At 42.1% G+C, this 21009-nt stretch overlaps 1 protein-coding gene across 5 annotated transcripts in view; it reads right to left on the bottom strand.

Annotated features, from left to right (window-relative positions):
• Positions 1–21009, bottom strand: part of ATP8B1 (ATPase phospholipid transporting 8B1) — a 1573644-nt gene that overhangs the window by 369254 nt on the left and 1183381 nt on the right. For all 5 annotated transcript variants that reach the window (XM_044074782.1, XM_044074792.1, XM_044074774.1 and 2 more), the window contains one exon: positions 1123–1235. In XM_044074782.1, the coding sequence (XP_043930717.1) occupies positions 1123–1235 (113 nt within the window). The remainder of the gene's footprint in view (positions 1–1122; positions 1236–21009) is intronic.

The following is a 21009-nucleotide window of genomic DNA, read 5'->3' as shown; positions in this document are numbered from 1 at the left end:
ATACCTGCCTGCGCCGCATAATCCAACAGCTCCGTGTCTCTTTTCATGTAGTCCAGGGAGGTGTGTCTCAGGTCATTCACACCCACATGAACAATGACAGAGTCATACTTGTACTTGTTGTGGAGTGACCCGAGTGCGTGTTATGTGTCGGATTCTGGCACCTGATAGACAGCAGTTACCTTCTACTTATTCAACCTAGTGAGTGTGACATGTGTGCCTCACTATTGAGTTATCTATGATTAGTGTATTGGGCAAGGTGTTTAGCCATAGGGGCTTAGGTTGATGGGCACACTGTGGAGGTGAGCTATGTGTCCTGTGGTTTGTGCTGTGTTGTGGTGGTAGAGTGCATTTCTGTCTTGGAGGTCTCTGCTGTTTGGGTAAATTTCTATTGAGAGTCTCAGCGAAGATGGGTGTGTGGTTTCTGTTTTTATGTGACAGCTGTGTTCTGGTGGGTGCCCTGGAAGGTTGTGTGTTCCTTGTGGTGTGGGGTGCAGGTGTTGACCTTCTCCTCCTGACCAGCTAGTCTGGTCTTGGCTGGATAGTGCATAACTTTCAGCTTTGGTGATATAAGTGCATCCCTCACAAGTCTGAGTGTTATAATCCTTGTACTCTAATTTTACAATGTAACAATAACTGCTTTCATGTAGATTTTTAAGGGAAAGGCAGAAACACCTCTCATTCCTTTATACACTGCTAAGAGTCAAAATATATTAATTCAGCAACAAAAACTAAAACTGGGAATACACAGAATGAATAGCTAGTCTATGAAATCTAAGGGGCAACTGAAGGATTATGGTACAAAGATGAGGATTACCATTTATCTTCATCAAGTTCTTCATTACATATACCTGAATCACTGATTTTATGGGTATAATTTAAAGAATGCACATCTGTATACAGATACAAAATAATAACATTTTCTAGTGGCATTTTTATACATTACAAGTAGCAATAACACAAAACTAATACTTTTCATATATTCAACTGCTGCTTTAAACTCCAAAGACACATATTTAAGGGTCCTGCACCAGCTTTCGGGTTTTGCATTTGTCTATCACTCCTTCTGCAATGGAGCTGTACAGATACTTCAGTAAAGTCAAAATAAAAGCGTTAATGACTTACATCAAGTGATTTCTGGGTGACATCTTTGCTTTTGCTGGCCTCATGTAGCCGAGCGTATATAATGGTATCGGCACCCTTGCAGTATAGTTTTAGATTACCATCAGGGTCCCTCACTGAAACAAGAGGATTAAGAGTAGTTTAGATTACTGATAGTGTTGAGGTTCACATAATTATGACAAATATTGTAATATTTTATCAATTTATTTTCTACATCTTTTATAGACTGTGACACACATGCTTGCATCTTAACTTGGTCCCAAAAGATGGCATGAAATATGCTGTAATGAAGATAAGCACTGAAACTAAGTAGAACATTTAAAATGAAGAGAACAGTCTAGAATGTAGAGCTTGTTACTTACCACTGAATATAATGCTTCATCCAACGTTCTGTTTCTACCAGCCGATAACCTGGTCTTGAACAATTTGTTCCCCATTGCAGTAGCTGCTTAGTGACCACTGGCAAAGAACAGTATTCCAATGTGGCTTTTATACAGACAGCCACTGAAGCTATTAAGCTTTTTACTGGCCTTATGTTTATTGGCAGTGAGCAGACTATTGCCTGTATAATCCCATTACATACTCCGCCAACTTCCACGAGCAAGTCAAAATGCTGCTAGTGTGTAGATGCAACACCTTAATGGGCACATTCATCTTTGGCCCATCTTCTGCATGCTACAACTCCCGTCTGGGTTGCAGTCATGCAATGAGTTGAACTGCCTTCCTTTCTCTAGGACAGATGAGATCAGCCTTGGCTCTCACTCCTGACATCCTACAGCTGGCTACCAGTATGTAGATTGCAGTCGCAGCTTGATATATCTGCATAAGAGATGTAACTACTTGCAGTAATGGTCTGTTAAGTAATGGTATTGCATAAGTGGTAGCATATATGATATGCAAAATTAACAGCCTGTGAACTTTGACAAGACAGTTGAATTATAGACTTGTGCAATACTGGTGAATTACAGTGTGATTGTAAAAGATGTTGAATGAAAAGTACAAGAAAAAAACTGCTGAAGTGTCTTATTGGGTGTACATACACTGCCACTGTTATTCTGTCAGGAGAGAAGTGCATGGCATTATCAATCAACATCACAATACATCTGAGGTATATATTTGTATGTTGATAACAGATTATGGATTAGACATTCATAGTAGTATTTGTATACAACCCATTTAGATAAAAAGTACTTATTTTTAATTATTAATGAATACTTTTAGAGGTTCTCGAACAGAAGCAGCAACAAAAAAGATTAAAAAGTCTCAGTCTTCTGTGGAAGCTTATGAATATATGCGTGGTAATGCTTCTTTCCTTGCCATGCACAGTTTCTGGATTTTTGGCAGTAGTATTGGACTATGCAGGAGTCAGAGGGGATGAAATGCATACTACCTCTGCGCATCAGTTTCTCTTGATAACTATATGAATTCTGGTAGAGAACAATAGTAACAATAAGGGGAGTGGGTTCCTCCTCAGCTCTGCTCAGTCTGGTATTTTTCAGCTGAGGGGAAGATGGTGCATACCACCTACCTTGACCTAGCCAAAGCCTTCGACACTACTCTCCACTCAGGCATAACAGATAAACTATCCCAGCTAGGCATCAACCCGTATGTTACCATATGGGTAGCTAACTGGCTCAATGATAGAACTCAGTCAAGATAGGGGAAGCCACCTCTAGTAGTAGACTAACAAGCAGTGGTCTTGGGGTCTCTAATATTTGGGGTATACTTTTTTGAAGTGCAAGCTAAAACCAGTGGTCTGTGGCTGACCAAGTTTGAAGATGACTGCAAGCTGGGCGCGGTCTTAAAATTCCTCTAGTGATGTGAACATCCTCGAAGAGGGCCTCACCCAAACTAATGAATGGTGCCAGAAGCATGGCCTCAAACTAAATGCCAAGAAATGGAAGATGGCAGCCCTACTAATTACCACATTAATAACAATGTACTAAGCATACAATCAGTCGTGAGGGACTTGTGCACCCAGGTTGATAGCAACCTGACTTTTGACCACCACGTTGCTTCTGTTGTACAGAAGGCTTTCTACACGGCCCACCTCATAAGTAAGGGTATTTCATCCAGCAACAAGGAGATCATAACATCCCTGTACTCCTCCCTTATGCCCCGTTCTGCATGTAACTTGCCAAGCACATGCAGCAGCTGAAGACCCCACAGAGGTCCCTGACCAGGAAAATCCAGGGTTTCAAACACCTAACCTATACAGATAAGCTAAAGGCCCTGTCCATCTACTCTGGCTCATACAGACTTGCTCAGATGGGACCTGTGTCTGACATACAAGGCCGTCTCAGACCCAGCCTTGACGGAGTTGCTACATATTCGTAAGTCAAACTCCACTCATACAACCCGCATGCAAAGCCTTAACCTGGTCTGTGACATTAATTGAACTTGTTGGTGGGATTGATTTGTGTCCCAAAGATTCCCCCATCTGTAGAATAGACTCCCTCTCCATGTCAAGCAGAGTACCTCACTAGCCCTCTTTAAGAGGAACCTGGATGACTGGATGGGAAACAGAAAATACATCCCTGGGATCCTACCTGTGTCCCCCGCTGGACAGGGGAGAAAACAGGTGCTTTGTGGGAAACATGGGCAAAATTCTTGGCTAGATTTATAAAGTCATCAGGGCCAAAAGCCTTGTATAGTCCTATGAACATATGATGGTGCTGCCAAATAACACCATTGACCGCCTTAACATTGTAAGGCATAGGTCCCCAAATCCTTCCTAATTGCATTATTAAAATGTACAGTTTTCCCCCATTTAGTCTTGGGCAGTCTGTTGAAGGCTTGTTAGCAAGTCCAATCTTGAATAAAGAGGATATCCCACGAACATGGCTGAGGTCTGAATAGTTGTAGCATGAACAGCATTTCAGGATGTGAACAAGAAAACTGTCATTTTCTGATGGAGAACAATCTTGTCATTCACCAAGGCTCAATGTTCACATTTAAGGCTTTACACAAACCTCTCAGCAAATCCATTAGTTGCTGTATGGCAGGAGCAGACAACCTTTTGAATACCATTTTTATAAAGGCACGTGAAAGCCAGCTGCCATAAACAGGCCATTTTCCAATGAAAAGGTCTTAGTAAATCAACGGCTTGTCAAGTAGTAGTAAAGTTTATAGCAAAGATGACCAAATACTTAGGAAATGATTTAACTTGGCTGCTGATGGCTGTGAACTTGTCTGGAAACATCAAACATCTGTCAACAATGGCAGTAATCTGAGCAACTGACCTGCAGGCAACAAAAAATCCTTATAAAAAAAACAGGAGCAGCAGCAACTAAGGCAAAGTAGCTGAAATGGATAAGTAAAACTAACTGTATCTGCCCACCCGCTTATGTAAAACAAAGCTTGGCTCCAGCTTTTATGGGGAATCTGTGGATGAAAATGAAATACAGTCAGTAAATATGGCATGGAGAAGAGTGATTAAAGGAACTGATGGAAAAGTATATCTGATTAGGGTTCCTGCTTTTACAGATAAATTTACATCATTAGTATAAGTGATCAGATCATTTTGTGGAGTCCCTCGTTAGGGTGATTAGCTGGTTAAAAGTAAAACATTCTCTGGATAAAGTACAAAATGAATGTATGAAATTATATCAGTTAAAAATTCCTGCTTTTTATAGGGACAAAAACTGGAAAAGTCGCCTTTTGGTTTGTCCCTGTAAAAGGGGGGAATTTGGACTCTACCGCCAAAGGGTGCTACTTATCCTTTAAAGTTACCAAAAGAAAGACTAAAGCAGAGCATAAATTAAAATTAGCATCCAAAGCCAATTATAATGATAAATTTAACTATATCATATATTTAAAAAATAAACATTCAACAGAGCTCTGAATTTATTCATAACGGTTTTAACTCATCACCCTGAATGTACTACTAGGTGTGCCTGGATTTACATTTACCTCAGTGTAAACAGATGTATGGTTTGACCTGACTAGGAAAGATATTAAAGTGGGGGTGGTGGTGCAATGTTTTGTCATACTTGTGAGGACCAGGTTGACTATGTTTGAGCCCATAGTGGGTATATGGACTAACTGGTCCAGAGTGTTCACATTTACGAAGTCCAAGAATCTCTTGATCTATATATTGGGGTTTTTCTATGATTCACAGTTTATACTGGGGTTGATGTCACCCATAAATATGGTGCTGGGTTGGATGGTGAGCAGGATGAGTGCGCCTTTAAGTAGGTGTTGTAGTTTTCATGGGTCATTGAGGGAAATTTACAGCTTGTAAGGGTATGGCGTGGGACTTTATTTATGGCGATTTAGACATGGAGAAGCTCAAGTCCGTTATGCTAATGCATTAGCCTTGAGGTGCATTTATTTTTACAGTATATAGAGACACCTCCACCTTTTGTTCCCTCCTGTGCAGTAGCTGCTCTAAATGTGTGGAAAGCACTGTAGTCCTGCACTGCAGAGGTGTTCTGAGTCTTTAAGCCATGTCCCAGTTTACAGCAGTTAAACTCAAAGTCACATTGTAATGAAGTGTTGCAGTTAGATATTTATAGTCATCAGTTTTCTACATATATATTCAATCTTGCTGACCACATCTACATTAGCTTTCATTCTTAGAACAATTCTTAACTCCTAAAGAGTAGGCAGATATGTGGGAAAGTTGAAGAAATGAAGATGTCTGTACAGAGTAGATCATGTAAAACAGAAATCAATAGATGGATGGCCACGTAGATTTTTCATCATCTGACATGCATAAAATTAACCTATGTTTGCTCTGTTTAAATGAAAGTCTTTATACCAGGAGGATCTTCTACTGTGAGGAATGGGCTATTTTTGCAGTGAAAAATTCTGCACTGCAGCTTGGCATTATTCCTTTTGGACACAAGATTACACGTATGCAGAAATATACTGTAAACACTATGTGAAGCTTCAACTGATATGTTAGCAGCTGCCAGCTGTATTAGAAAGGACTCAAAAGATTAGAATTTCAACTGCAATATCAACAAGGGAGAAGGTAACTAGTAACAGAAAGGTTCATCTGTGGTATTACCATTTTAAAAGGACAAATATTTTTCAGTGATGGTGTCTTTTGATACATTCTTTTTATAGTCATACAGTCTTTTGAAAAGTGTCATGATGCTACATTTACTATTAATGGTCATGACTGACGCACCAAGTATGTATTTTTATAGACTTCGTTAGAGAACACTGACATTTTTTATTGAAGTAACTATGTTTACCAGCTTGAAATTTAACACTTTTATATCTGAAAACAGTTCAAAAAGGGCAGAAGGGATACTAGCAGTCTAACAAAGAAGAACAGGGTGTCAGAGGCACTCTATCATCTTCTGAAAAGTGACTCAGCAGATGGCACAAACTACATCAGGTTGCAAGGCAAAGACAAAGATGGAGATAGTCAGACACCCTTCGTAAGGGATGTCAGGAACAACTTGCTTATCAGTTCACAGGATATTAAAGGCAGATGGAAGGAGTACTTTCAGAAGCTGATGGATGAAGAAAACCCCATAGCTGCTGCACTGCCCCAGACACAGCCTATGATGAGAGAAGAGGAGAAGCCCACCATAGAAGTGGTAACAGCAGAACTAAGGAAAATGAAGTCAGGGAAAGCAGCAAGCTCAGATGAGGTCACAGCAGATATGGTAATACTGGGCGAGATGGCTCCTGATGGTACTCATAGCAGTATGGAGAGGAAAGTGTATCCCAGATGACTGGAGAATAAGCATACTCCTGCCAGTGTACAAGTACAAAGGGGACATCCAGAGCTGTAGGCAGTACAAAGGTATCAAAATCTTGTTACATTGCATGAAAGCTCTGGAGACGGTGATTGATAAAAGGATATGCAGAGTAGTAGAAAGTAAGATGGGAGATTAGCAGTTCGGATTCAGATCAGGATGCAGCACAACTGATCCAATGTTTGCAAGACAGATAGTCGGAGAAGAAGCTAGAGATGAGGAGAGAGTCTAGTTGGGCATTCCTAGACTTGCAGAAAGCATATGACAAGGTCCCAAGAAAGCTGAATTGGGCAGTCCTGTGGTGGTTCAAAGTCCCAGAAAGAATGGTAGAATTAGTGCAGGTTACGTACAAGACTGACTGACTCAAGTATAAACAGTGTTCAGTCTCAAAGAGGGCTGCCCAGTGAGTAGGTGTGCATCAGGGTTCAGCTCTGAGCCCACTGCTGTTCATATTGGTGATGGTCTACATTAATAAACATGTCAGAGGACACCGTTCCAACAAAGTTGCTGTATGCAGATAATACATTACAGGCAGGCTCTTGAAAAAAAAACTTCAGGCAAAGGATAGGGGGAATGGAATTCAAAACTGAAGGCACATAGGATGAAACTGATTACAGATAAGACAGTGGTAATGGCAGAAAAAATAGGGGAAATCAGAAACTGAGAAATGAAATAGAAGGGAAGATAGTGGAACAGGTTAACAGTTTCAAGTATCTGAGAGGGGTGGTTGAACAGAAGGAGAAGTCTGAATGAAGAGGTCAAAGCTAGAATCAGAGGGACAGCAGCCAGCTGGCATTCTCTCTCAGGTGTAGTGTATGACCAAAGAATGTCAAAGAAATTGAAAAGTAAGGTATACAAAACAGTAGTGTGACCCATACTAGCAAATGAGAAAGCTAGAGGTGATGGAAATAAAGTGTCTGAGATGGGTGGGCATGATGCACACTGTGGAACAGATGAAGAAATGATGAGAGCAGAAGCCAAAGTAGCTCCAATTGCAGAAAAGATCAGAGAGAATAGATTACAGTGGTTTGGGCACATGTGCAGGAAAGCAGAAGACAGTCTGGTGAAGATTATTTGGGACAGACAGGAAGGTGGCATGAGAAAATGAGGGCCTCCAGGTAAGTGGTAGATGGATTGTGTGAGACTGGAACTGCAATATTTATACACGAGTGTCGAAGGTGGCAGGACTGTGGCACTGAATCTTAACAGATGGCAGCAGTTAACACGACACCCCAACCCTATGTAGAAAAAGGGGGCTGATGAGTTCACAAAGTAGTTGTCCTAGTACAGACTCTGTGGGATACACCAGTGGTAACATCCAATGACCATACCTCCCAACCATACCGAATTATTCATTTTTTACTGAGTTTTGGGGTCCAAATAATGGGGTGCCACAGATTCCCTGAGTGGCACCCCTTCATTTCCGACTTTTTCCCAGTTTTTTTTATTTTTAAATATTTTTTCCTGGTTTTGAGCTGACATCACGTGCGCGATGATGTCAGCTCCATCAGGGCTACTTGCCTGTCGGAATTGAGCTCAAAGACTCAGACGATCAGTGCACACATTTCCGGACTTTTGAATGGTTCTATTTCCGTTGGATCTGTGAGCGGGAAACAGTATTATTGCAACTATTGATGGATCTTATTCTGCAATCCAGGGTGAAATCTCTTATCTGCAATGAGAGTGAACCGGGAAGTCCAGGGTTCATAGGAAACATGTTATCTGCGACGGGAACAGAACGAGTAGGAAACATGTTTTTTATTCTGACACAAACAGTATTGTGTTTAAGTGGACCTATCTGCCGTTCTACGTTTTTTTTTTTTTTTTTTATTTTGCTGCAAATGGGGTGAACGAACTGTGTGTGAGAGACTAGCAACCATTTCAGTACTACACATGATTTGTACTGCCTCTGAGTCAGTGTTCTGGCTTCCATTGGTGAAATGACATCATGTGAATGTGAATACAGGAAAGTTAAAGGCACAGTTAGAAAACTGTATTTTAAGTCTTGACTTGTAAACATAATTGGGTAACAAGGTCTGCATTGTTTAATTCTCAGCAGTTTGCAATACTGCTTTCTCATTAAGCAGATTTTTGCAGTATCACAAGTCATCATGTAGTTTAGGGTTGGCTAGGATTCTGGGAGTTGGGCATTTACTGATAAAGCAGGACAACAGCTCACAGACCAACAATAAATGGGGTTGCATTAAAAATAAGCTTTCATCCTGTTCCCTAGACTTGGCCATGAAGCACTAACAGTGGACAGAAAATTGTCTTCAGTCGGATTAATTTTGTTGTTTGGCTAGAGCTCATTTATCCAGCAGGCCTCTTTCATGGATAATGAGACATCACATTCCAAGTATAGATTTGGGTCTGTGAGTGATGATGGCTTTACATAGGGTTGCCACCTTTTCAGTGGGCCAAAGTGGGACATGGGGGTGTGGCCAATATGACACTGGCCACACCCTCTACCATGACATCACCACAAGCGGTGAAGGAGATGCTGTTATGGGTACGACGGATGGCTGCTGGAGTGGCTAGCTAGCTGGCTAGCTGGCTGCTGGAGTGGCTGGTTGACTGGCCGGTTGCTGGAGTGGCTAGCTGGTTGGTAGGAGTAGCAGCTGGATGGATGAATGACTGGATTGGATGGCTGGCTGGCTGGAAGAATGGCTGGCTGGCTGCATGAAGGGATGCCTGGCTGACTGGCTGGCTGGTTGAATGAATGGATGGCTGGCTGGTTGAATGGATGGATGGCTGGCTGGTTGAATGAATGGATGGATGGCTGGCTGGTTGAATGAATGGATGGATGGCTGGCTGGTTGAATGAATGGATGGCTGGCTGGCTGGTTGAATGAATGGATGGCTGGCTGGTTGGTTGAATTAATGGATGGCTGGCTGGCTGGTTGAATTAATGGATGGCTGGCTGGCTGGTTGAATTAATGGATGGCTGGCTGGTTGAATTAATGGATGGCTGGCTGGTTGAATGAATGGCTGGCTGGCTGGTTGAATGAATGGCTGGCTGGCTGGTTGAATGAATGGCTGGCTGGCTGGTTGAATGAATGGCTGGCTGGCTGGCTGAATGAATGGCTGGCTGGCTGGTTGAATGAATGGCTGGCTGGCTGGTTGAATGAATGGCTGGCTGGCTGGTTGAATGAATGGATGGCTGGCTGGCTGGTTGAATGAATGGATGGCTGGCTGGCTGGTTGAATGAATGGATGGCTGGCTGGCTGGTTGAATTAATGGATGGCTGGCTGGTTGAATTAATGGATGGCTGGCTGGTTGAATGAATGGCTGGCTGGCTGGTTGAATGAATGGCTGGCTGGCTGGCTGAATGAATGGCTGGCTGGCTGGTTGAATGAATGGCTGGCTGGCTGGTTGAATGAATGGCTGGCTGGCTGGTTGAATGAATGGCTGGCTGGCTGGTTGAATGAATGGCTGGCTGGCTGGTTGAATGAATGGCTGGCTGGCTGGTTGAATGAATGGCTGGCTGGCTGGTTGAATGAATGGCTGGCTGGCTGGTTGAATGAATGGCTGGCTGGCTGGTTGAATGAATGGCTGGCTGGCTGGTTGAATGAATGGCTGGCTGGCTGGTTGAATGAATGGATGGATGGATGGCTGGCTGGTTGAATGAATGGATGGCTGGCTGGTTGAATGAATGGATGGCTGGCTGGTTGAATGAATGAATGGATGGCTGGCTGGTTGAATGAATGGATGGCTGGCTGGTTGAATGAATGGATGGCTGGCTGGTTGAATGAATGGATGGATGGCTGGCTGGTTGAATGAATGGATGGCTGGCTGGTTGAATGAATGGATGGCTGGCTGGTTGAATGAATGGATGGCTGGCTGGTTGAATGAATGGATGGCTGGCTGGTTGAATGAATGGATGGCTGGCTGGTTGAATGAATGGATGGCTGGCTGGTTGAATGAATGGATGGCTGGCTGGTTGAATGAATGGATGGCTGGCTGGCTGGCTGGCTGGTTGAATGAATGGATGGATGGCTGGTTGAATGAATGGATGGATGGCTGGTTGAATGAATGGATGGATGGCTGGTTGAATGAATGGATGGATGGATGGATGGCTGGCTCATTAGAAAAAAAAAATCTCGTTTTTTTTTTAGCGGCTGTAGAAGCGCTTAAAACAAAGCACGCCTACAGCCGAGATTTTTGCAGGGCTCTTCCTGCCCCAATCCCCACCCCTTTCATGAATTGCAGCCAATTGCTGCACGAATTACATTACCCGGACCTAACAAGCAGCAACTTTGCCTGCAGGTCCGGGTTGGTGACGTAAGTGAATTGCTGTGGAAAAATTGGAAGTAATTGCGGCTTTTCCACGGCAATTCAGTGCGATTGAAAAGCGGGACTTTTCAAGTCCTATTACTTTCCACTGCGGGCAACGGGATGAGTCAGTGTGAAACATAGTATGTATTCAGTTGAAAGCCAACTTGTCTGCTTTTTCTGAGGGGCTTAACATCACTTTCTGACAACAAGCCTTTATTGGGGAGGGGCAGCATTGAATGACCTTGTCTTCAAAATGGTCAGTCAAGAGATTTGTTTTCCTACCGTACATATGTTGAAAAATGTTATAATAACAGACACAAGAAACAATGACATACTACATTAAAATCATACCCCATTGGTCATTCTGTTGCAGAACTTAGCCTGTATAAAGTATTTTGCACTATAATCAGAAAACCAGCAACAGAAATGTTGTTTAGCAGTCTTTCACCAGCCAGTTCAGATCAAATCTGAAGAATTCACTAAGAACTCAAAAGTGAACTGCATGTCCTGTGAAGATCACCTCAAAGCCCTATCTCTATATTGTTTCCTACAGACTGTTGAGAGGTGATCTGTGCATGCCATGTACAAGGCATCATTGGATTCCACTCTGATGGACCTTGTTGGGTATCTGCAAAACAAATAGCACCAGAATTACCTGACCTAGGGATTTGGTGCATTAGAGGACAGGGTATAGGTCTTAGAGAATTCCCCTTTTCTGGAACAGGTTTCCCATCTGTGTGAAGCAGAGCTTTTCCCTAAGCCTATTCAAGAGAAACTGGACTAGTGCATGGAAGTTAGACATGCACCTGTATCTCTAAAGGAGAGGCAGCCTGCCACTATGTTTCTTGTTTTGTGTGCAAGGGGTCAATGATTTGAAAACAGCCCAAAGGTAATCTTTATCCACCACTGGCCAGACGCATTTTTTTTTGGATGTGATGTGGGTTTCAATGCTGTTTCAATGAATGAGAGTTTCAAGGGCAGAGACCTTTTAATGCCAACTCTATTTTCATTGTGAAACAGTACTGCTTTGTTTAGCAGATGTCTATTAGTGTTTGTGCATTGTACTATAAAATGTAAAAGTACAATCCAAATAATCATTGTAGAAGTAAAGCAGTATGCACACATTAGTGTTTATGGTAAACTGGGGAAATATACAGGTAATGGGACATTGGAATGGCTGCAGGGGGACTCTGGTGCCATATTTTGGTTGTCTGTTCTTCAGTTTGCGTTTGAAAGTTGGTATCCCACAATTCCATTGGAGTGGGTGGGGTTACATAATTAACACCTCAATCTCATCAGATATGTTTAATAAAGGATTAGGTGTTTCATGCAGGGTATTTGTGGTATCATCTACTCTGTGGAACAGTTACAGAAATAAAAAGAATCTTTTTGTGGTATGAAAGCCAAATAAAAATCATGCTGCAGAGGGCTGTACAATATAGAGTGTACTGAGGGATTTTTATCTGCCAGGGTGTTTGCCCAGGTTACCAGTTTTCTTAAGAAATCTCAGGCATCTGAGGTGGATTAAGTGTTGAGCATGGTACATGCCAAACAGGACGTTACATTTGATGATGGGTCTGATAAAGGACATAAGAAGTTGGACAATAACTCCTGTAGGTCTACACAAGATACCCCAGGAATTTAATGTGCTAGGTAGAATGTTTTCCAAACCACAACTGACACAGTGGTGAAAGAAAACCTACAGTCAACATGCATATCCAGCTCTCTAAAGACCATCAATTCTGAGGGGAATGTCATTCATATAGTAAGACATATCTATATTTTTCTTCTTAGTAAAAAGAGCACTACATTTGGCATTAAGGGTGAGCCCACACACCCTATATCAGGTGCTGGACTGATCAAGCCCTTCTTGGAGTAGAGTCTTGGTGGGAGGTTGTAACATCACCAAGTTTGTGGGGACATAGTGGGACATCCATAGATCCTTAACCTCCATCTTTCACATCAGAGAAATAAATGCCAAAAAGTAGACAACCAGAACAAATCCATATGAGAACATTGATTTTTTTTTTTAACTGAAAGTCTCTCATTACATTTAATATCTAGATTTGTTACTGAAAACAATTAGCAATCCAATGAGTAACACAGGAATCTATCATTTAGTTTGTTACATTTATTGAAAATACTTGCACAAGGAATTGTGTAGAAGACCTTGGCTAGGTCCAGATATTCACAGTGTGAACAAAGTCTGTGCCTCATCCAAGGCTTCAGAAACATTTTTGAAGTCATCAGCTAGAGTGAGAAGCCATGATCCAGCTTGCACAAACTCAAACTGATTAGGATTAAAAGTCTAAGTGCTGCATGTGTCATTGGTGACAAGCTTTCTGCAATCAGTACTAGCAAGACTGGTAGTCAGCACAGAGCATTAAAGGCTCTTCATGAATAACCTACTTCCTGTAACCAAAGAGTACAGGGTTTAATTCTTTCCAGCTCCATTTGCCTACAGTGTAATTCTGAATTCTGAACTCTGAAGTCATTCAACCAGTGTACCCCTGGGTTGCTCATAAAGCATACTTGTGCCCAGTTCGCTTACCTGATTAACAAATGTATAAAATAAAAAGACATTTTGTCTTTAGTTACCAAGGTAAGCAGCAGGGCATGTTTTATGCCATGGCACTACAATGACAGTTCTGTAAGCCTCAGGGACATAAAAGTGAGGCTTTAGGAAGAGCTATCACGGATGCCTCAGACTCGTGGATTTAGTGCCTTTCATTTTGGAGAAGGCTGAAAGGATTTGATCCAGAGTGATTACAAGATGATAGTGCCTAGATAGAACACTGAGTAGGAGAAGGAAAAATCGGAGCTGAATTTGTTAGTGGGATGTTTACAAAGGCTTTAGGGTCGGGGTGGGAGTTCTGAAAGTTGCATATAATTTGCTAATGCAGCTAGAAAAAGCTGTATAATCATCTTTTTTTAAAACATCTTTATGTAATTATCACTTGTGACAGGCACATTTACATTTATATCAAAATAATCAAACTGTATTAATTAACAAACATTATGATTCACATATATTGCTATACATCATATAACCTAAGCAACACTGCATACATTATTCAATTCCCGCCCACTTTTTTTTGTCTGTCCTTACTTTTTATAGTGATTGCTAATTAAATTCAAGTCCTTTTAGGACAATGCAGATTTTGTATAGAAGGTTAGCATTCTTTTATTGTGTAGGCTACCGATATGTCAACTGTACTATGTAAGACTGCTTTTATATTTGCCACTGCAACTGTGTTGGATGGTGATAGGACACCACAATGCAGTTCTCTATAAGAGAGTAGAATTTATAAACTTATGTTGTGGCATCATGTAGGGGGTCAACTAAAGACTTAATTCCAATTATGATTGCAGATACTATCAGGGAATAACTGGATTTAGTGTAGTCTCAGAATACCATTAAATTCTTTATGTACAATTGTTTAATTTTTTTTTAACATTTGTTGACCGGGAAAGTCCGACTAGGACAGAGCCTATTTTCAGTGGAGGCCTGGGGAGAAACTCTCCAGAAGCATGTCTTTGGAATGCGGGAGGAAATCGGAGCAAACCCTTGCGAATGCAGAGGACATGCAGACTCTGCACAGAAGTCACCCCACCGAGAATTGAACTGGAGAACCTCTTGCTGTGAGGAGACATTAATCACTGCACCACTGTGATCCTGGCTCACATCCTAAAGAGAAGATGACAGCTTGGTGGTTAGACTTATCAGATAGGGAATATATATTGTCAGATCAAGAAAATTTGCAGTTTTCATGGATGAAAGGACCACCGGGCAAAGGGAAATGGCATTATCAATGATTTTTTGCTCATTAATTGAAATTATTAGCTAGTTAATGGAACAGCAACTACAATTTTCCCACAAAAACAGCAATGCAGTTTAAGTGTTAATTTTTCAAGGTGATTTAAACACCATGCCCAACAGTAAACATAAAGGGGGGCTCTTGTAATTAACAACTGGGTCATACTTAGTTTTGTCTATTGTTACTACAACCTTTATGAGTTCCAGGTTAGGGCTGTGTTAAGATCTGGGTTCTGATTAAGTACTAAAATGCCACCACAGTTCTCAGTGGACCTGAATGCATGATATGCACTAAATCATTCAGCTTACCCCACAACTCTTTACCGCCAAATTTCCAGAGAGTGTGGTGCCACTGCAATGGAACCAACTTTCAGTAATAATGCAAATATAAATGTCATCAAGAGACAGGAAGGCCTTGAGTTTCAGCACTTAAGCATTGCTGCCTTGATCTTGCTAGAACTGAACTTTATGTTGGAATATTCATAAGTTGAACCTTACCTAAAAGTGTTGGCAACATTTTTAGCCAGTATGCAGAAGCCATAGAAAGGACAGAGGCAGACCATCTCTAGCACCACAGGAGAGCTGGCCAAAAATTTCATCCAGTGGAGATATAGACAATCATTCTGAATGACACCAGAAAACCAGCCAACTGTTATAGTTGCTGACCTTATCTTTGTACTTTGGAATCTTTCTCAGTGAAAGCAAAATACTGTTGAGTACTAGGACCTTGCTAGTTTCAGGTTAGTGGAAATTGAGACTTAAGGATAATGTAACTGTTGGCATCAAAGGGACACACATTACTGCTCTTCTGCAGCCTACAGCTGCTGAGTATGCATATCAGAGTATGGAATATCCAGTGATTACAACCATAGTGGAATTAACTGCAGACTGTAGAATCTTGGAGGTAAATAAGCTTGTAGCCTTGGTGAATTTCCTTGGATGTTGGTTTAGTGGCAACTGTAGCTGAAGCTGATTTTGCTAAGGTTTAAAAGAGAGTTTTCTGGGGGGCTTGGGACATACTTTGTTATCCAGCTCAGCATAAATGGTTGTAGTGCAGTGATGCAGTTTTCCATCCCTGTGTGGTGTGGAGCAATTTGTTTCCAGTTTAAGTACCTACATCTTTCACATGGAATACATGTGTTAGGAAGGATCTTCCCTTCCTTTCATCAACAGCAATCTTCAACACCATTTCTACATCAGATCTAGAAGAGCAGATCCCAGGTACTACCACTACTTGTTAGTCAGGTCCCAGTTGTGACAAGGGCTTGACAGAAGTTTTCCTTTTGTTGTAGCAATTTAGGTAAACTCCATCACAACTTTCTCCATGATTTTACACAGAATACTGGACAAACTGATCGATCTATAATTGTTTGTCTGATGTGACACACTCCAATTTGAGAAGTGGAATCAACATAGCTCGGGGATGTGTCTGCATGTTCAAATTTTAACAAGAGTGTCAAGAGTTTTAATAGAGTTTAATTAGGTTTTCCTTGATTATGTGTACTACACCATCAGATACGTTTGCCCATCTCCTTCCTTGTAAGTCCATGAGTAAAAGGATGGACCTTCAATTAATTTGCATTAAGGTACAAAAAAGCATTAAAGTAGCTTGAGTTAAATTGTGTGCAATGGTAAACCTTTCTTATTCTTTGAAGGTAATAATTAAACGTATGGTCTCGTAGCAAAGGGACTAGCTAGAACACCAAGCTGAGTGCCAGTTATTCATCAAGCCTCCTGCCTTCTGCACTCGCCCATCTAATGCTTCAGAATATCCCATCTTGGGTTAGAGCAGCTTCTCTTTTGGGACAGGCAGGCCTCAGGAAATTCGGTGGTTAAGAGTTGTGGGGCAAGCAGAATGCAGTAGAAAACATGAGCAGAGACTAAGCCCTACATTCTCTATAGGAGTCCAAGCCTATTTTTCTCTCTCAGTGCTCACCAGAATCAAAAGTGCAGTTGTAAATACCTCCTGTATATTCCCCCTTGCTTGAAAATAAGATGTCAGTCTTCACTCCTTAGTGGAGCTAGTATGATAAACAGATTAATTTTGTCAGCTGAAAATCTTGCTCTGAACTTTCCTTTCATCCCAAGAAAAAGTGTTAGCCATTAAACAGTCAATTATGCTCGAACTCGCCCCCATCTGATAATCTAGATCTGTCAATATACCCAAGTATTGAGCCAACAGGAAAGAAAGTCCATTAATCAGAAGAAGAAGAAGACATGGGCAGGTGATGCAAGAGAAACCCGGAAACATTGCGTACATTATTGTTATTTGACAACAGTCACCAGAAAGTACAGTTTTGTACCTACCATAAATGTAGATGTTAGAGTGTTCACACTGCTGCAGTCATTACACTTGGGTTATCCTGACGTCAGGCGGTCCCGCAGTCGGCCAGAGTTCTAAAGTCTTGGCCCGGCGTTGGTTGCTGTCGCTTCTTCCCTGACGTCAGTGCACCAGGGGTATACAAGATGCATCAGATGCCATTTTTTTCAGTTTTTCTTGCCCCAGATGTCAGGTGCCCCAAGTAGGTAGGCAATACATATTGCTAATAAAAAATATACATATAAAGTAAAAACAATACCTTCAGTTACAAGCAAATACACCACAAAGGTTGTATAGGATAGAAAGGTACAGATAAGTCCAGCTAGTTCAGAGGGGATGGAGGGAGGGTAACCTGGACTGCAGCAGTGTGAACACTCGAACATCTACATTTATGGTAGGTACAAAACTGTACTATGTTCATCGTGTTACACTGCTGCAGTCATTACACTTGGGTAGAATCCCAAAGCTAAGGTTGGGTGGCTGGTCTATAGAGTTAGGATTGGCTATGAGGCCCTGCAGAACTGCAGTGGCAAATCCTGCTCTGGATTTAGATTAGAGAGGCAGGTGGCAATGCTTGGTAAAGGTGTGCACTGAACTCCAAGTTGCAGCCTCCAAAATTTCCTTGGTAGGTTACTCCTCTGAGAAAGGCTGTTGAAGTGACTGTTGCCCTGGTGGAATGTGGCCTAATGTTATTTGGGACTGATTTTCCATGCTGTGTGTAGCAGTAACAAATACAGTGTCCTATCCATTTGGATATAGTCTGCTTTGAGATAGCCTTGCCCTGTGATCCTGCAGCATATGCTACAAACAGTTGTTCAGTTTTCCTGAAAGCTTTTGTTTTGTCCAAGTAGAAGCGATAGCTGCCTGTGTATGTCCAAAGAATGCAGAAGTTTCTCCCCTTTATTCACGGGGTTTGGATAAAAAGTTGGCAAATGGATGGTTTGGTTAAGAGCCACACTAGATACCACCTTTGGCATAAAGGTAGGGTTTGTCCTTAAAGAAACCCTGTCCTGATGAAAAATTATAAAAGGTTCCACTGCCATTAATGCCTGTAGCTCTGAGACTCTTCATGCTGAGGTTACTGCCAGGAGCAGAGCTGTTTTCCATGATAAAAATTTTAGATTGGCTGTATTGGCTGGCTCAAAAGGTGGCAGGGTTAGTTTTTCCAAAACGAAATTGAGGTCCCAAGTTGGTGTTGGTGCTCTCCGGGGCGGTCTTATGTTTTTAGCCCCTCTGAGGTACTGCTTTAGAAAGGGATGAGTGAATAAAGGAGGATCTGTGTTGTAATGTGCTGAAATGGCAGAGGCGTGGATCTTAATTGATGAGAAGGACAGGCCTCTGTCCAGCATCTCAGTTAAGTATTGTAAAATCTGAGGAATGTTTGGAACAAGAGGGTCAAGGCTTTGAGCTTGGTTCCAGGCGCCGAATCTTTTCCATTTGTCTGAGTAAGCTTTCCTGGTGCTAGGCCTCCTGGCCGCCAAAATGACATCCATAACAACTTTAGAGAGAGGTGTTGCCTGTTTGACTAATGAATCTGCCATGCAGCCAGGTTTAGGGTTTTGAGCTGACCGTGCAGGATCCGATTGTTTTGAGTCATAAGGTGTGGAATTCGAGGCAAAATCTATGGTGGGCCTTGAGCTAAGTTCCTTAAGATAGGGTACCAGTGCTGGCGTAGCCAGTCTGGAGCAATCAGGATCATCTGTGGTTTTTCTTGTCTGGCTTTTAGGAGTACCTTTGAAAGGAGAGGCAGTAGCGGGGAAGGCATACACTTTTAGGTTTTTCCAGCTGAACAGAAGAGCATCCACTTTCCATGCTTGTTTGTGGTAAGTCCCTGAGCAGAATTTTGGTAGTTGGCAATTCAGTGGGGAGGCAAAAAGATCTATGTCTGGGCATCCCCATTTTTGCGTTACCATGCTGAAGATTTGTGGATTCAATTTCCATTCGTGAGGGTCCATGATATTTCTGCTTAGATCGTCTGCCAGAGTATTTTTCTTCCCTGGCAGGAATTGCGTTTGCAGGTGAACTTGATACGTTAGAGCGGTGTTCCACAAGGTCATGGCTTGCCTGCATATGGGGAAAAGAATGAGTGCCCCCTTGCTTGTTTATGTACCTCATTACTGTGGTGTCGTCTGTCTTTAATAATAATTGTCCTGGATGCAGAAGGTCCTTGAAAGCTGTTAGGGCATTTTGTATAGCCAACATCTCTTTTTGATTGATGTGAAGATGCATCTGGTCTGTGGTCCACTTGCCCTGAATGCATTTTCCTGCTATGTGTGCTCCCCAGGCATAATCCGAAGCATCTGTTAGAGTCTGCCTGGCTGTGGGTAGGGTAAAAGGCTGACACTTGTTTAGGTGACATGCCTGTGCCCACCATCGAAACTCCTGTTGTAGGCAGGGAATTATTGGTATTACTGCTTCTAAACTGTGAGAGTGTTGAGTCCAAACACTTTTTAGGTACCATTGTAATTTCCTCATATGCAGTCTGGCATATGGTATTAGTAGTATGCAGGATGCCATGAATCCCAGGGCCTGCAGAATTTTTCTTGCAAGGAGATGGGACTTTTTTGCCAGTAGCTGAAAATATTGAGTTAGTTGAACTTGTTTGCCTGGCGTGAGGTAAGCCATCTGGGCCATTGTATTTAAGATGGCACCCAGGAATGTAATCTGTTGTGAGGGCACTAGTTTTGACTTCTTTTCGTTTGTGTACCTTAGAGAAATTAACAACCTTTTTACAAACGCCAGATGCTGTAGAAGAATGTCCTTTGTCTCTGCTTGAATGAGGCAGTTGTCCAGGTATGGATATATTTGAATTCCTTTTTGTCTGCAAAATGCAATTACTGGTGCCAGGCACTTTGTGAAGACCCTGGGTACAGTAGATAAGCCAAAGGGCAGTGCAGAGAATTGGTAGTGCACTGTACCAGCTTTGAATCTGAGGTATCTTCTGCAATTTTGTCTGATAGGGACATGCAGGTATGCCTCTGAGGTCCAGAGTAACAAGCCAAGCCTTCTTGCCCAGCATGGGTAGAAGCTGCTGTAATGTCAACATTTTGAATTTCGGAATATCCAGGTAAGTATTTAGAATTGAAAGGTCTAGTATGGGCCTCCAGGCCTTGTCCTTTCTGGGGACCAGGAAGAGTCTTGAGTAAAAACATTGTCCTTGTTCCTGTTGTGGTACTTTTTGAATAGCTCATGTCCATGAGGGCTGAAATTTGTTTTTGTGCCTCTGCCCATTGGTTTTGTGGCAGGTCTGGCATTCCTTTTAGCCTTGGTAAAGTATGAAAGTGGAACTTGTAACCTTGAGACAATATTCAGAACCCATTTGTCTTGGGTGATTGTTTGCCAGTTTTGAGGAAAAAGTGCTAGTTTTCCCCCTAAGGGTGCTTCCAAAAGGGAAGTGTTTGGCGTACAAAGGGGAAAGTCATTGTGACTAGTTCCTGTAAGTTTCAGACTTGTCCTCACCTCCTTTTGGGGTTGAGGTGCCCCACTGTCGGTGTCTGTTTGAGCCTTGGGGTTGAGATCTGCCTCTTGGGCGCCTGTATCTGCCTCTCTGTGGCCTATCTGACACTGGAAAGGAGCAATTCTTTGTTGGCCAATTTCTGCTAAATCGAGGTGGCTATACCTGTAAGAAATCCTTGACTGTTTGCATAGATTTAGCTTTATCCTCCATTTTCTTTAACACCTCTTCTGCCTTAACACCAAACAAGGTATCATGCTGTAAAGGAGTATCCAATAATTTTGCCTTAACATGATCAGGTAAACTCT

This window comes from Protopterus annectens, chromosome 1.part1 (assembly GCF_019279795.1).
Source record: "Protopterus annectens isolate FY-2018-M chromosome 1.part1, PAN1.0, whole genome shotgun sequence".
NCBI classification, from domain to species: domain Eukaryota; kingdom Metazoa; phylum Chordata; order Ceratodontiformes; family Protopteridae; genus Protopterus; species Protopterus annectens.
The sequence above is the reverse complement of the archived record's forward strand: the minus strand, read 5'-3'. Positions and strand labels throughout refer to the sequence as shown.